Source organism: Choristoneura fumiferana, chromosome Z, assembly GCF_025370935.1.
Source record: "Choristoneura fumiferana chromosome Z, NRCan_CFum_1, whole genome shotgun sequence".
Taxonomy (NCBI): domain Eukaryota; kingdom Metazoa; phylum Arthropoda; class Insecta; order Lepidoptera; family Tortricidae; genus Choristoneura; species Choristoneura fumiferana.
In genome coordinates this window covers 23,667,906-23,686,198 of record NC_133472.1, presented here as the reverse complement: position 1 = coordinate 23,686,198, position 18,293 = coordinate 23,667,906, and the positions used below count along the sequence as shown (strand labels likewise).

Here is an 18,293-nt window from a genome sequence, read left to right as displayed (position 1 = left end):
ACGCCCTTAGGCGTTATAGGTACCTAAGCAAAGTGAATTTTAAAAATAGAAACATATTGTAGAAAGTCAACACAACACACACTTGTTCCATTGTTAGCCTCGAAAGAGGGGAGGGTAATTATAAGTTTGACGCCAATGTCTGTTTATTTGTCTGTGACATCGTAGCTCTCAAATGATAGACCGAGTTCGATGCGGTTTTTTTACGCGACATCGAGATCTTGCGGTGGTTCTTAGCTGTTTCATTAAAATTGCCGTTTTTGAGATTGAGAACTTGGAAATGACAATGGCATAAAAGATGATGACCGTCTGAAATGTTTAATTTTAAGGAATTATATTATGTAGGCTCATTTTAAGTGAACTGTATTGTTCTTATTAGTAAATAAAGCATCTTTAAACCTAAACCTAACTTTTCTTAGTTGGTTATGTTATTTATCCGACTGCCAGAAGAGGTTTATGTTTTTCAAGCGTATGTATATAGGTATGTATATCTTTTTCTTTGATCCTCTCTGCAGCCTAAACGGCTGGACTGGATTTTGAATGCTACTTATTGGTTCAAATTTAAGTTACTTCTGAATTTGAGGCTAATAGTTTGCTAATACAATTATTTTTACCCGACTGCCCGAAGGAGAGTTATGTTTTTCGAGCGTATGTATGTATGTATGTAAGTATGTATGTATGTATGTATGTATGTATGTATGTGGGTATGTATGTCCATTTCTATGGTCCTCGCTGCAGCCTAAACGGCTGGACAGATTTTTACATATGAGCTTTAAATTAGCTACTTAACAGAGTTCTAGACCACTAGACTTATTTTCTTCCTTTTAGTTTTGGCTGTCGGGTTTTTGATTTTTATAATTTAATGTTTTTTTCTTATTATACCTAGTGCCATTGTTATAACGCATTACATATTAATGTCATTGTAATAAGAACCACGGCACGCGTCATCGTGAATGACTCTACCTACCTATAGATTTTATTAAACTTTTTACAGCGTCATCTATGAACAAACTTTGCAGACATACTTATCGCCGCGATTTAACTTTATAATAGAGATATCTAGTAAAATGTCAAGGAACTCGTTAGCTCGCTCAAGGGAAAGTTTGCAATTTTTATTAACAGAGCCATCTCTGAAAAAACCTTGAAATGAAAACCACCTGAGTCCGCTAAAAATAGAGACATCTGCAAAAATTACTCGTTGGCAAACCCAATGTCATATTCGCGATTCCTTGATAACAGCACCATCTATGACGAAACCCCATGGCTACATCTCTGTAAAATGATTTTTTTGATAGTGATACCAAGTATTAAGTCCAAAAACTCACTAGATACCGTTTCAAAAGTCACGGTTTTGATAACAGTGCCATCTATATAACCAAACCCAGTAGTAAGTTCATCACGATTTAAAATAAGAGATATATCTAGTAGAAAGTCAACACACTCGTTAGCTAGCTTCAAGTAATTATCGTTTTTTTTTTTTTATAACAACACTATTTATAAACAAAGGCCGTTTCTACATAAACGCCAATTAACTTTACTATAGCGACATCTAATAGAAAACCCAAACTCGTTAGATAATAGAAAGACAGTGCTATCTTTGAACGAGTACAGAAATAAACTCCGCTCGAGTCAACTTCAAAAAAGACATCTAGTGGAAAGTTCACCAACTCGTGACGCAATTCAAGGAAAAGTTCGCATTTTTAATAACATTGCCGTCTATGAAGAAGCTCATAAATTAACTCCGCTCGAATCAACTTAAAAACAGAGACATCTAGTAGAAGTGAGGTGATTCAATGAAGTTAGCAATTTTACTAACAGCGCCATCTATGAACAAGCTCAGAAATGAAATCCGGTCGAGTCAACTTAAAAAATTGAGGCATCTAGTAGAAAGTCAACACACTCGTTAGCTAGCTTCAAGTAATTTTCGATTTTTTTTGATAACAACATCTATGAACAAACTTCGTGCCTAGCAAGTAAACTTTACAACAGACATTTAGTAGAAAATCCACAAACTCCTGAGCTGATTCAAGGAAAAGTAAGCCATTCTATTAACAGCGCCATCTATGAACAAGCCCAGAAATGAACACCGCTCGAGTCAACTTAAAAATAGAGACATCTAGTAGAAAATGTATAAACTCGTGAGGTGATTGAAGAAAAAGTATGCAATTTTGATAACAGCGTCATCTATGAACAAGCTCAGAAATGGAATCCACTCGAGTCAACTTAAAAAAGAGACATCTAGTAGAAAGGCCACAAACTCGTTAGGTAATTCTAGGAAAAGTTAGCCATTTTGTTAACAGTGCCATTTATGAACAAGCACGGAAATGAACTCCACTCGAGTCAACTTAAAAAAGAGACATCTAGTAGAAAGGCCACAAACTCGTTAGGTAATTCTAGGAAAAGTTAGCAATTTCGTTAACAGTGCCATCTATGAACAAGTACAGAAATTAACTCCGCTCGAGTCAACTTAAAAATAGAGACATCTAGTAGAAAGTCAACACACTTTTTAGCTAGCTTCAAGCGATTTTCCGGTTTTTTGATAACAGTACCATCTATGAACAAGCACGGAAATGAACTCCGCTCGAGTCAACTTAAAAATAGAGACATCTAGTAGAAAGTCAACACACTCGTTAGCTAGCTTCAAGCAATTTTCCGGTTGTTTGATAACAGTACCATCTATGAACAAGCACGGAAATTAACTCCGCTCGAGTCAACTTAAAAATAGAGACATCTAGTAGAAAATCCACAAACTCGTGAGTCGTGACGCAATTCGAGGAAAAGTTTTGTCAGCGCCATCTATGAACAAGCCAAGAAATTAATACCGCTCGAGTCAACTTAAAAATAGAGACATCTAGTTGAAGGTTCACAAACTAGTAAGCTAATTCAAGGAAAAGTTTGCTATTTAGTTAACAGCACCATCTATGATCAAACCCAGAAACGAAGTCCGCTGGAGTCAACTTAAAAATAGAGACATCTAGTAGAAAATGTATAAACTCGTGAGGTGATTGAAGAAAAAGTATGCAATTTTGATAACAGCGACATCTATGAACAAGCTCAGAAATTGAATCCACTCGAGTCAACTTAAAAAAGAGACATCTAGTAGAAAGGCCACAAACTCGTTAGGTAATTCTAGGAAGTTAGCCATTTTGTTAACAGTGCCATCTATGAACAAGTACAGAAATTAACTCCGCTCGAGTCAACTTAAAAATAGAGACATCTAGTAGAAAATGTATAAACTCGTGAGGTGATTGAAGAAAAAGTATGCAATTTTGATAACAGCGACATCTATGAACAAGCTCAGAAATTGAATCCACTCGAGTCAACTTAAAAAAGAGACATCTAGTAGAAAGGCCACAAACTCGTTAGGGAATTCTAGGAAGTTAGCCATTTTGTTAACAGTGCCATCTATGAACAAGTACAGAAATTAACTCCGCTCGAGTCAACTTAAAAATAGAGACATCTAGTAGAAAGTCAACACACTCGTTAGCTAGCTTCAAGCAATTTTCCGGTTTTTTGATAACAGTGCCATCTATGAACAAGCACGGAAATGAACTCCGCTCGAGTCAACTTAAAAATAGAGACATCTAGTAGAAAGTCAACACACTCGTTAGCTAGCTTCAAGCAATTTTCCGGTTGTTTGATAACAGTACCATCTATGAACAAGCACGGAAATTAACTCCGCTCGAGTCAACTTAAAAATAGAGACATCTAGTAGAAAATCCACAAACTCGTGAGTCGTGACGCAATTCGAGGAAAAGTTTTGTCAGCGCCATCTATGAACAAGCCAAGAAATTAATACCGCTCGAGTCAACTTAAAAATAGAGACATCTAGTTGAAGGTTCACAAACTAGTAAGCTAATTCAAGGAAAAGTTTGCTATTTAGTTAACAGCACCATCTATGATCAAACCCAGAAACGAAGTCCGCTGGAGTCAACTTAAAAATAGAGACATCTAGTAGAAAATGTATAAACTCGTGAGGTGATTGAAGAAAAAGTATGCAATTTTGATAACAGCGACATCTATGAACAAGCTCAGAAATGGAATCCACTCGAGTCAACTTAAAAAAGAGACATCTAGTAGAAAGGCCACAAACTCGTTAGGTAATTCTAGGAAGTTAGCCATTTTGTTAACAGTGCCATCTATGAACAAGTACAGAAATTAACTCCGCTCGGGTCAACTTAAAAATAGAGACATCTAGTAGAAAGTCAACACACTCGTTAGCTAGCTTCAAGCAATTTTCCGGTTTTTTGATAACAGTGCCATCTATGAACAAGCACGGAAATGAACTCCGCTCGAGTCAACTTAAAAATAGAGACTTCTAGTAGAAAGTCAACACACTCGTTAGCTAGCTTCAAGCAATTTTCCGGTTGTTTGATAACAGTACCATCTATGAACAAGCACGGAAATTAACTCCGCTCGAGTCAACTTAAAAATAGAGACATCTAGTAGAAAATCCACAAACTCGTGAGTCGTGACGCAATTCGAGGAAAAGTTTTGTCAGCGCCATCTATGAACAAGCCAAGAAATTAATACCGCTCGAGTCAACTTAAAAATAGAGACATCTAGTTGAAGGTTCACAAACTAGTAAGCTAATTCAAGGAAAAGTTTGCTATTTAGTTAACAGCACCATCTATGATCAAACCCAGAAACGAAGTCCGCTGGAGTCAACTTAAAAATAGAGACATCTAGTAGAAAGTCTACATACTCGTTAGCCAATCCAATGTCATTTTTGCTGTGTTCGATGTTAGCACCATCTATAAACAAACTCTGTAACTACAACTCTCATTGGATACCGTAATAAAAATAATCACGGTTTTGATAATAGCGTCATCTATGAACAGAAGCGGTCGCTACATCGCTACCAACAATCCGTACAATCAAAACATTTTAATACGTTTGCTAAGTAAAGCTTTGACAACAACACACAAGCACAACACTATGAACAATGTCTATAAAGTTACAACGCCAAGCTTTGATGAACGAACTACGTATTGATGATCGAAGACGCCAAGAGTTAACTTTACAATCGAGACATCTAGTCGAAAAACAACAAACTTAACTTAGCTAGCCCAAATATATTTTTTAAATAACAGCGCTATGAAGAAAGAGAAAACAGGTCGCCATGAATGTAGCTGTTGTTCGGGATGCGAATGTTATTCACATTCATTATCGTCGAGATGTGTCCCACTATACCACGTTTATTCCGCCTGAAATAAACAGATTTTTCTTCAGAGTTAGTTGAACTTGAAGTTACTGGAGTACTTTTCCATTAAATTACACATTATTCCAGTGTATTCGTCCCAGTAGCATGACTGCGGTGCTCGATCAATCTTGAATAACTCGTTTGGATTGTGTGTGACCCCGCCCGCAATGTATCGCTACTGGCACAATTTTACTGGAATAATGTGAACCGGGCATTATCTTACGTGTTGTTAGATTCACTCCAGCTACCTTATTTATCCTCCTGGTTCCCCCGGTCATCACACGAGGATATAAAAAATTGAACTTTACTTGATTGATTTTGGGTGCAAATTGTGAAAACAGAAATTGTATCTCGGGCCTCAAGAGGTTAAGATTTCAGCCAATTATGATGTATGATGCTAGATAAGAACCTAAATAAGAAGCTGTGATAGCCCAATATAGCTTATGGTTCGGCCTACAATTAGGGCCTCAAGCTCTTGTACTAATATTTATTCTGTGCCTCAAGCAGACAATCGTGGGGTAAGTTATCCTATCCGTTTTTTTTTTAATTCAAATTACAATTAGGCACCTTTAACAGCGTCATTTTATAATATATGCATCCGCTACTGCTGCACTACTATGGCGCTGCTAGAGTCGCAATGTAAAAGCGACTTAAGAAGCTTTTCGGTGAAGGAAAGCATCGTAAGGAAACGTGCGCAGCGATCCATTGTGTGAAAGTACCCAATCAGCACAGGGCCCGTACGTGGGTTACTAGAACCTAGGGCGTTCAATGAATTGTGAGCTACCTGTGTCGACTATTTGCTATCTTGCTTAAGGGACTTGTAGAGACGATACAAAAAATAACACTTATATAACACAGTACAGTTTATTTATAACAGCCTCTAGTGATTACAATAACACGTAGGATAGGATCTCTGTTGAATACTGTTTGATTGTCGTTAACTACTAAGATTGTCCTAACATTATCGTTTGTTGTGTAACTCTAGTGTTATAAAATTGTGTGCAGTGGGCATTCGGCTTATGTAAGAGTTGATTTATATTGTGAGATTCACAGATTCAAACTGTAACTGCTGCTACCGCTCCATTATTCATCCTTAGAATTTACTAAAAAACAGTGAAAACCCAAAACATGATCCAAAAAGTTTGCCGTATGAGTTTCATTAAATAGCTATTAATAGCAAATATTCGATTGAAAACAGTAAGTATAATAGTAACGTTTTCGCTGCTAGTAGAAACAATTTGATTACCTACTTAGTCTGACCTAATAATTTTGCGAAATTTTTATCGTCACGCGTCCCGCGTATGACTTTAGAACCAGTGATTAAATAAGATGAGATAGTAGAGTGAGTATGAGTAAAAGAATGTTGAGATTGTTTTGCTAGCAGGCTGGGCGTAGTGCGAAGCAGCTAGTTGGAATCGACGAAGTACTCCTGAGCAGCTTTGGTGTCGGGTTTGATGGTCTTCGCGCCGGGCTTCCAGTTAGCAGGGCACACTTCACCGTGCTTGTCGGTAAACTGGAATGCCTGCACCAGTCGCAGCGTCTCCTCCACCGACCTGTTAACAACCACCGAGGATTAGTACTTAGCTTAAAATAATTCTGATTCATGTCAGCCAGCCAGTGTACTGATAAAAAAAAATCGAGTGTCTTTCCCAAAATCCCATCAGACTGTTAAATACACACAGATTTCTAGACTTACCCCCTGTTTCACAATCCATTGATTAAATTTATCTGATGGATATATGTAGACTGCATCATATTTATCCGTCAAATAAAATAAATCAATTGGTTTTGTAACAGCCCCTTAGACTTTATAATCCTTTTTAGGGTTCCGTACCCAAAGGGTGCCAACGGAACCCTATTACTGAGACTCCGCTGTCTGTCTGTCTGTCTGTCCGTCCGTCCGTCTGTCACAGGGCTCTATCTCTTGAGCCTTAATAGCTAGGCAATTGAAATTTTCACAGATTATGTATTGTAGCCGCTACAACAACAAATACCAAAAATAAAATAAAGTTTAATAAAGGGGGTCGTCATAAAAAAAACGTGTTTCATTCAGCGGCTTTTGGTTGCTAGGCTACCAAGATGACGGCCGTCAGTTGCTAGGGGCAACGCCAGTGACCCTATGTTGTTTTTGATGTTTAACTACTTATTTAATTTGCAATTTTATTAGTGCTATTTTATAAAACCTTCGATAATATAATAATTGTCTCTAAAACCGTGGTTTATTTTTTGTGCAGCATTAAGACTAAATAACAATTTATGATCCACAAACCTCCGAAAGACACTACACTCACTTCACAAAAGCCGAATTCAATAAAGCACTCACAGCCGCTGTGTTTAATGTTTTTAGGGTTCCGGAGCCAAAATGGCAAAAACGAAACTCTTATAATTTCGCCATGTCTGTCTGTCCGTCCGTTCGCGGCTTTGCTCAGGGACTATCAGTGCTAGAAAGCTGTAATTTTGCACGGATATGAATGATATTTATGTAAACTATGCCGACAAAATGGTACTTACAATAAAAAATGAAGAAGAAAAAAACTTTTTTTTAGCCTACCTCCCATAGGCGTAAAGTGGGGGTGTTTTTTTTTCTCATACAACCCTATAGTGCGGGCTATCGTTGGATAGGTATTATAAAACCATCAGGGGTTTGCTAAGATGACTTTTCAATTCATTGATTTTTTTGCGAAATATTCAACTTTAAAGTGCAAATTTTCATTAAAATCGAGCGTCCCCTCTAAAATCGAAACCGGTGGGTGGATAAATTTGAAAAAAATCAGGATGGTAGTAAGTAATTAAGAATATCAAACTTTCAAGGAAAACTATAACGGCTAAGTTTGCTTGAGAATAATTAGTAGTTTTACTCTTAAATAGCAGCCTAAGGTATAAAATATACCTAACCTTGGAAGATTCCGTTTAAAATACGAAATCCTTAGAAAAAAATACTTATTTTTTTTCGCAATGGCTACGGAACCCTATGTTGGGCGTGTCCGACACGCTCTTGGCTGTTTTTTTTTACACTAAAAAATGTACGTTCATACTAAGTAACACTATTTATTTACAAGGTCAAAATTAAAATCAGGTTCAGATTTATTCACTAGTTAATTCATTAAATACGCGCCGTCGGCCGAATTACCGCGTTCAGACACTATTTTTTCTGCCGCGGCGCATGGCAAGAGTCTAAAGCGCTATTTCAGCCACCGACAGGGCGACAGCCAAAGAGGATGAGAATTTAAAATTGTTCTTATTCAAAATACTTGCGCACCTAGTGCTTACATTTTGGTGATGTTTTTATTAACTTGTAATGTAATGAAACTAGTTATGTTTGTTCAGGTGGAATTAATATTTCAACTTAAATTTGAAGTAGATATCTTCAACCGATTGAGCTGAAATTTTGCATGCATGTATAAATCAGATGACAATGCAATATTATTATGACGTAGAGCTGATCTGATGATGATCTTAGATGTTGGCCATAGGAACTCTGTAATAAAAATGACACGACCGCATCGATTTTGGTCTCATTTGATTCGTCTTGACGACTACCAACTTTGGTAACCAGGGGCAAAAACTACCGCTGGCAAAAAAGCTTGTATTAGATTTTTTTTTACAAAAAAATGATTACTGAACTATTTGTTTTTAAAACATTGTACGAAGGTGCGGAGCCCTTCATGCGCGAGTCGCTCTTACTCGCAGTTGAACGACTTTTAGTTTTATTTAAAGTTTTTTTATGGCAGTCGGGTTATATGAGCTAATTATATATAACCTTTCTTTTTTGACCCGCATTGTAACAATAAACCCCCTCCACCCTAGGGTATTACATATTAATAGGTACTCCATGTTAGTCCGACAGTTTTGATGAATCTAATGGTACCTCATCATAGTCAAAATCATCCAGCTAGACTGGAATCATTTGAATTTCCATGTATAATCAAATTACAGTACTCGGCGACAACATCGGTCTTTGGAAAGAGACAATTGGCTATTTAAGGTAGGCGTCCACTTATCCGCATCGTACGCTTCGGACGTATCGGATTTGTTGCTTTGTATAGAAATGATGCTTACGATGCGGACAGGTGGACGCACTTATATGAGTTTCTATACAAAGAATACTACGATCCGTTGCGTGCGATGCGTCCGATGCGTACGATACCGACAAGTGGACGTTTACCTTTACGGCGATTTTCGAACCGCCGGTTCCATTCCACCAATCATCGTATTTATATCAAAGACATACTGCACTTTATGGACTTACAGTCTATTCAATATAGGAATGGACAGAAGGAAAATAGGTTCTTTATAATGCACGCTGCTTTAGGAAGTCATTTAAAAAATTGCATTTTTTTAGTATACGGTCTAAACTTAAATCTAATTAAAATATCGAAGACGTCAATATTACTTTCAATTATTCATTAACTAACTGTTGCCCGCGACTTTTTTCACGTAGAATCCGTTTATTGCTATGCCGCGGGAACTATGCCATTTTTCGGGATAAAACTATTATATGTCCTTCCCCAGGACTTGTACTATCTGTATACTTTTATCCAATTTCACCTATATCAGTTCAGCGGTTAAGACGTGAAACAGGTTGCAAAAAAACACACAGACTTAAAAACTTTCGCAATTTCTTATAATTAATATTAGTGAGAGAACTTTGCTATTTTTCATATTATAATTTAAGAACAATAAAAAAATCTTTTCCTGTTTTGTTAAAATCAGAAACGTCTTCCTATAAAATACCTAAAGAGGCAGAGGTAAAGAACATTCTGCAAGAAACGGAACGTTTATAATATTGTTAACTAATGACAAATTTTGTACATTATTTATAGTTTTTAATCGCCAGTTTGGATCAAAATGTGATGAACTTTAATCATATACGAATAGTTAACTTTTCACAACTAAAGCACTGCACCAAATTTGATGAAATTTTGCAATTGAAAGAAGCTTGAGCTTCATAGCAATAACTACGTCTAAAATAACACATAAGCGACTTTTTGACCCGATATGCCCACGGGATAGGGATACAATCTTGAAATAATAACCGCTGCGCTTAGAGTTATGAAATTTGGTATGTAGGTAGTTGGACGTCTGGAATAACACATAGGCGACTTTTTGACCCAATATTCCCACGGGATACCTAGGGATAAAATCTTGAAATAACAACCACTGGGCTTAGAGCCATGAAATTTGGTATGTAGGTAGCTGGACCTCTGGAATAACACGTAGGCTATTTTTTACCCCGATATTCCCACGGGATAGGGATAAAATATTGAAATAATAACCACTGAGCTCAGAGTCATGAAATTTGGTATGTAGGTAGCTGATGACTTTTTGATCTGATATTCCCACGGGATACCTAGGTATAAAATGTCGAAATAACAACCGCTGGGCTTAGAGGCATGAAATTTGGTATGTAGGTAGCCGGACGTCTGGAATAAAAAAATACGCTATTTTTTATCCAGATATTCCCACGGGATAGTTTTGTAACTAAGGGACCCCATACATCCTTGTATTATTATTATTTTGTATTTTTTTCTTTAATTGTATACTGTAGTTTTAATGTTTTTTCTTGTAATAATTTTATTTTGAAAAAAAAAAAAAAAATACTTTCTGCCAAGTTTCTTGCGACGCATTCTTCTTGGCAATGATAGTCTTTCCGAAAGCGCTGGTAGTTTAAAAAAAAGACGTGTAAAAGTGCCCATTGCGGCCTATTTACTGAATAAATGATTTGAATTTGAATTTGGATACGGAACATTTTTGAAATTTCAGCACTGGGTTTAAAGTCTTGAATTTTGTACAGTTATTCACAACACAAATCAATGAAGACCACGATATAATTTTTGGAAATTTTTAGGGGAATTTTGTAAAATCCCGAAAATTTCAATTGCAACTACCAGACCGAATAGTTTACGCGTGCGAAGCCGCGGGTAAAAGCTAGTTTATATTATAATTATAAATGCGAAAGTTTGTGTTTGTGTGTGTGTGTGTGTTTGTTACTGCTTCACGCTAAAATGGCTGGACGGATTTAGATGAAATTTGGTACGTAGATAGCTGGACATCTGGAATAACACATAAGCTTCTTTTTATCCCGATATTACCACGGGATAGGGATAAAATCTAAGAAATAATAATCGCTGGGCTTAGAGTCATGAAATTTGGTATGTAGATAGCTGGATGTCTGAAATAACACATAGGCTACTTTTATTCTAATATTCCCACGGGATAGTTATTCTTAACACAATACCTCAATGAAGATAACGATGTAAATTTTGGGATTTCCCACGGGAATTTATAAAATCCCGGAATTTCAATTGTAACTACCAGATCGAATAGTTAACGCGTGCGAAGCCGCGGGCATACTCTAATTGTAAATAATTTCGCTTGACTGGCCGTCAATCTGAAGGTTTCCCTCTTTTTCCTAGAGATGTCATCGTACAATTTAAAGTTGAAGGGCTTCACCAACTCTGTCTATACTAATCTATACTAATATTATAAAGAGGAAAGCTTTGGATTTTTGGATGTTTGTTAAAAATTCTTCCACTATTAAAATGCTAAATTCCAAAGTGCCAAAGGCTATTTTATTTTCTGGCTAGCGCGGTTTGCGCATCCGCCACAGACGCGTAAAGGTATGGAAACGAAATCAATAGAAAATACGGGATTTTGGAATACGGAATTCAACAGGAGAAGATTGCATGGGATTAAAGCGAAAGAAATAAAGATATTTTACATAGCTATAAATGATAAATTAAATTTAGTGAGATGATGAATACATATTTAAATTTTAATATCATTATTATTTATAAATATAATCAATACGTTATATATAGTTATGTCATTAGAGGCTAAAAGGAAAGAGATGGACGTAGGTAATGGGACTTTGTAGGATATAAGCCGTTCATAAAGGAAGGAGTTGTCATGGAGAGGACATGAGAGAAATATATGATCAGTGTCTGCAATGCCCAAGCCACACTCACAAACATCAGACTAGACCAGTTTAAATTTAGCAAGGTTGGCGGCCATATAGGCTATATTTATTAACAGAAAAAAATAGGGTTCCGTACTAAAACTACAATAATGTAACTCAGTGTAAAAAAAAGTTGCCATAAAACATCTTTCATCGCTTGCGCTGTAGAAACTATTGATTATAGAACAAAAAAAATGTTTTACGATATTAAAAAATACATCAAGATCTACAAAAACTCTGCGATACCGTATGTCCAACTATTGTAGTTATGTCACTATAACTACTTTTTTACATGTTAAAAGTTGACAGAATTGACGACTGAAACCAGACCATGTTATCCATATATTTGTATTAATCCTTATCCAAATAAATAATTACTAGCTAGACAGTTGAAACTTTCACAGATGATGTATTTCTATTGCCGCTATAACAACAAATACTCAAAACAGAACAAAATAAATGTTTAAGGGGGGCTCCCATACAACGAACGATTTTTTTGCTCGATATTAATAACGGCAACAGGTACCTATTTATTTGTATAAATGTACTTTAAAAATAAATAATAAAATAAAAAATTCAAGGTGGGCTTCCATACAGCAAACGTGGTTTTTTGCCGTTTTATGCTAATGTCTAATGTTGTATACATAAGTACGGAACCCTTTGTACAAGAGTTCACTCGCACTTGGCCGTTTTTTTTTTACTTTGCCCGTGCGAAGCCGGGGCGGGTCGCTAGTATTATATATTTTTATCTAAATCCGTCCGTACTCTACTGCACCTGTACAATAAGGTAGTGTGTGATAACGCTCGCTCTATACGAAGCCGAAATTAGGAGTATCTTTCCAAAGACGGATGTGTAATCTTTACCGCCGGGTACTGTAGATTTCGCATGGCATAGTTACGGATAGTTTTGGAATCTAACAGTAGGTAAGCACAAAACAAGTATTGAAAATGATTTGTTTTTTAACTCGCTTCATAAGGAAACCGAGTGTTTTCCCGGTATAAGTAGCAATATGTACTTATGTAGTCCTCGACGTAAAAGTATTTAGCGGCGACGTGATCAAGACTCACCTTCCAACAGGAAGGTCGTTGACGGTGATCTGGCGAAGGTTTTGCTTTTCATCGATGATGAACAGCCCGCGGAATGGAATGCCAGTCTCCTCGTTGAGAATTCCGTAGTCGCGCGCAATGCGGTGAGACTTGTCGCTGATGATTGGGATGTTCATTGGTCCGAGACCGCCTGCAATTGAAAACAACAATAATAATAATAAATATTATCGTTTCTCACAGACATTGTAGTATGCGTATATTTATAAAGCGAGAATTTTCAAACATACCCTGTTTACGCGGCGTGTTGATCCAAGCCAAGTGAGTGAAGTGTGAGTCGGTGGAAGCGGCGATCACTTCGCAACCAATTTTGCGAAAATCATCAGCACGTTCGGAAAATGCGATGATCTCGGTAGGGCATACGAAAGTACTGTAAAAATAAATTGCATTAGCATTTTTAATGTTATGTTTAACAGAAGAATATGCATATTAGTAGCACTATTAGTTAGAAGCTCCTCTTTACATTTGTATTGATAAAGCTACATTTGCCTATCACAAACTCTTACGTAATGTTAGAGACATCTTCCAGAATTATCTATTGAAGATAATTCTGAGACATTTAACCTTTCCACCATAAAATATGTTTATCTACGAGTATGTTAAAATAACATTTTATATAAACACCGTAACCTTAGGCATGACTGAAGGAAGTGCGTGACAAATAATGTAATATAAACATAACATTATTCAGCGTGTTTCAATTAAACCCATGGTAAATTTAGTACGTGCATTGTCTTCATCTCTACATCCGATCACTGATAGTAGGTGAGTTAGAACAAGAAGCGGTAATGGTTACAATAAACTCCATTTTATGTTAATTCTCAATGATTTAATATTGTATTGAATCACGAATATTTTCCATAAGGGAGAAAAAACCAGTTACTCACAAGGTAAAATAATGATAACTAAAACCACACAGCGTAGGAACGTACGTGCTGATGTATTACTCATCGTCATACCATTTGGGGAAGGCATGAAAGCTGAATGAAATAGCATACATATATGAGGTAAGTCTGGTTTTGCGGTTTGGAATTACCTCTTTAATCAATCATTTATGATTATAAGTTGCCTGGGATTACCCCAGATCACTAGAGCTGCTATTGACAGTTAATTAGCCTAGTCTAGTCTTTTGTAGGTACCATCAGCCAAATATGTGATCTACCACCGTAAAGTTGATAATCGTTTGCATGTCATAAAACAATAATGCCAATAGAGGTGTCTGTCAACTTGAAAGTTCGACTTTAGCCACATAATAATATTCATTTGATAGGAACTTGTTTAAAAATTGATAGACCACTTCTTTGGCTGATGGTACGTATGTCATACAAGTGGCGCAAGTGTTACTATCACATAAATAAGAGATTATCACATGCATTTATCTTATTATTATAACAAGCTTAATTAAACAGTCTGCGATTGCCCTAAAAACGAGTTTTGCGTGTATTGAAGAGTTACTGAAGGTATGTTGGTAAAATTTTCTAACAAAAACCAAAAAAAAACACCTAGAATGTGACAGGACAAGCATATGTTAATAATAAATAATGTAATAATAGTTACAAGTCGAGTGGATAGAAGAAAAGAACAACGTATTTGCCCTTGTAGTCTGACAAGGAGACGTCCTTGAACTCGCCGTTGACGACAGCGGTGGTCTTGAACTGGGGAGCGGGTTTGGTCAGCTGGAGGGGCATCTTGTTGAAGCTGTAGATAATAAAACGTAATTTAGTGTTTAATTATCATATTAAAATTTATCGTTTTAAAATAAATACACCATTTTATTTTTATCATGTTCTAATCTGAAGCGTCTAGTATGTAACAAACAACACAGCGAAATTCATGGGCGTTATAAAAAAAAAGTGTAAGTACCCTTCCTTTTTTTTCTGTTTTTTTTTTGGACAAAAATATGGTTTTTCCTACTCAGAATCAAGAGCACAATCGATTCCGATCGTTTAAAAAAATATCCCCGTTTTTTTTCATACAAAATTTTATCGAGTCAAGTTTTGTCACGCCCATGCTGAGTGTATGAAAAAAACGTCGCAAAACTGTAATTTTTTTGAGGACATTTTTTTAATTAAACTATCGGAATCGATTGTGCTCTTGATTCTGAGTAGGAAAAACAATATTTTTTCCAACATAAAAAAAGAAAGGGTACACTTTTTTTAAAAACGCCCTCATACACCATTTTTAAGGCAACATCAAAAGTAGGAGTTAGATATTTAAGGACCAGGATTTAAATATAACAACTAAATTCCTTTAAAAGTCGGTTATTTGATAAAGTAAATTAAAACAACAAAGTAATACCTGATTAAAAACTGAACTTTTGATGTTATAGAGGTGCCTAGTCTAATGCGGATGCGATATCGATAGGTAGGTATGCCTAAGCAGTAAAATAATTACATACTTTAAAAAAACTTTACAATTAAACTTACATACTCTACTCGTAGATCTACTTGCAATTGATCAGAAAAATGAACCAAATCTAATTATGCTGGAATAAGAGTGTGGCACTTACATGTACCTAATAACAACCATTGCACAAGTAGGTCCCTTATATTATAACCTAAGTAATATTAACGTACTTTTTATTTGCACAAGACTATACCAAATTAACATGCATTTAAGTAAATTCTGAAACTAAGAAAAGGCTTGAATATTGCATCAGAATTAAATTAAGACCAATGATAATCAAATTGACAATAGGTATGGATAAATGGATAGTTCGTCACGACAGTGACGGATCGAGGCGTGAATTTCACAATAGTTTCGAGTTATTAGTAAACTAGTAGATACCTACTTAAACATTACTGGCCTTTGTTTGAAGATCTGGGCGGTTTTTTTTTCATGTCATTGTCAGTACGAAATAAACAACACGAAAAGATGTAGATATTTATGCACTCGCTGCCTGCTTGCAGGTTCAAAACTTTTGTCAAGATTATGTGCGTCCAAATGCATGTAAAATTTGTGTTGTGACAGCGCACTGGTGGTCACGAATATGTTCGTAAGGTAGGTACCTACGTTGCCGGCAGTTAATGCATGTACGTACAGGTACAGGTAGGTATGTTTCAATGTAACCCGACGAACCTATCTAAGATACCCATGCATTCAGGGTAATGTTCGCGTGGTATAACATGCACTGTGTCCTCTACCCCAGTACTTTTCCATAGGGTAACTAATAATTTTCCATCGCCGCCGTACAAGTGTTCTGTGAGGGTTCCACAAGTGAGCATGTTACATAAGATGGCCTCGAGGTTATTGACCCTGCGGGAACGAGAACTTTCGACAATGCACTTGCATTAAAGGAGTAGATAGGTAAAGGTACTAGTTAGAAACAACGCTTCTAACAGAATTAATTATAACAATGGCAAATATCAAATACTTAGTACCAAAAGGTAGTGTATTTTAGTATTTTCTAACCCCACCAAATATCTCCTCCGTTGGTCCAGAGGTTCTGACGCTTACAGATTTTGTACTTGGTTTCAGAAATTTCTTAATCCCCACTCGAATACTTGTGTGCCCTTTAGGATTAGATTGAATATCAATACTGAAGTTAAGTTAGGTATGTTGTTAAAATATAAGTATAACCTATCCACGGTGTTTGAATGATAGTACCCTTGACTTGACAAGGACGTCAGTAGAGTCAATAGAATAATGTCCATGTCATGATAAAGGTATTGAACTGAAGCACATAAGTAAATACCTACCTGATCAGAGAATTCCGAAAAGATATGAGATAACAATGTGACAAAATTGAATGACGCGGCTTAACCCTTAGATAGGTAGGTACTTACTCTCCAATTCTCACAATCCCCTGAGTACACCTTTATTTATCGACTTGGAATTGTCATTTCAAGACCGTTAGAGAAATCGACATATTAATTAATTTCTTACCTACTTATACTGGTCGATTCACAAGAGCTGGCATGAATTAAAAGCGTTTATACCTGCTGAGCTGGCAACGTTGCATTTTTAGGGTTTCGTACCCAAAGGGTGCCAACGGAACCCTATTACTGAGACTCCGCTGTCTGTCTGTCTGTATGTCCGTCTGTCTCAGGGCTCTATCTCTTGAGCCGTAATAGCTAGGCACTTGAAATGTTCACAGATTATGTATTACAGTGGCCGCGACAACTACAAATACTAAAAATAAAATAAAGTTTAATAAAGGGAGTCGTCATAAAAAAAAACTTTTTCATTCAGCGGCTTTTGGTTGCTAGGCTACCAAAATGACAGCCGTCAGTTGCTAGGGGCAACGCCAGTGACCCTATGTTGTTTTTGATGTTTAACTACTTACTTATTACTTAATTTGCAATTTTATTAGTGCTATTTTATAAAACCTTCGATAATATAATAATTGTCTCTAAGACCGTGGTTTATTTTTTTGTGCAGCATTAAAACTAAATAACAATTTATGACCCACAAACCTCCGACACAAACTACACACACTTCACAAAAGCCAACCTCAATAAAGCACTCACACAGCCGCTGTATTTAATGTTTTTTACACTAAAAAATGTACCGTTATAATTCATACTAAGTAACACTATTTATTTACAGGATCAAAATTTAAAATCAGGTTAATATTTATTCACTAATTCATAATAAGTACGCGCCGTTCGGCCGAATTACCGCGTTCAGACACTTTTTTTCGGCGCACGGCAAGAGTCATAAAGCTCTATTCAGCCTCCGACAGGGCGGCAGCCAAAGAGGATGAGAACTTGAAATTGTTCTTTATTCAAAATACTTGCACCTAGTGCTTACATTTTGGTGATATGTTTTTATTAACTTGTAATGTAATGTAACTAATTATGTTTGTTCAGGTGAAATTGAATAATTTAAATAAAATATTAAAACATTAAATATTTCAACTTAAATTTGAAGTGGATACCTTCAACCGATTGAGCTGAAATTTTGCGTGCCTGTATAAATCCGATGACAATGCAATATTATTATGACGTAGAGCTAATCTGATGATGAGGTTAGATGTTGGCCATAGGAACTCTGTAATAAAACGACACGACCGCATCGATTTTGGTCTCA

The 18,293-nt window shown here is 36.3% G+C and overlaps 1 protein-coding gene across 5 annotated transcripts in view; it reads right to left on the bottom strand.

Moving 5' to 3' along the window:
• Window positions 1–6,045: 6,045 nt before the first annotated feature.
• The window catches only part of Prx2 (Peroxiredoxin 2), a 51,443-nt gene continuing 39,195 nt past the window's right edge, over window positions 6,046–18,293 (bottom strand). For 3 of the 5 annotated variants that reach the window (XM_074092921.1, XM_074092914.1, XM_074092907.1), the window contains 4 exons: window positions 14,820–14,960; window positions 13,493–13,632; window positions 13,227–13,395; window positions 6,046–6,753 (listed from right to left, as the gene is read on the bottom strand). In XM_074092921.1, the coding sequence (XP_073949022.1) occupies window positions 6,606–6,753; window positions 13,227–13,395; window positions 13,493–13,632; window positions 14,820–14,950 (588 nt within the window). In that variant the 5' untranslated portion in view covers window positions 14,951–14,960 and the 3' untranslated portion in view covers window positions 6,046–6,605. Of the gene's footprint in view, window positions 6,754–13,226; window positions 13,396–13,492; window positions 13,633–14,819; window positions 14,961–16,340; window positions 16,518–18,293 lie in introns of all 5 variants that reach the window. The other 2 variants (XM_074092897.1, XM_074092900.1) reach the window with 1 other exon arrangement.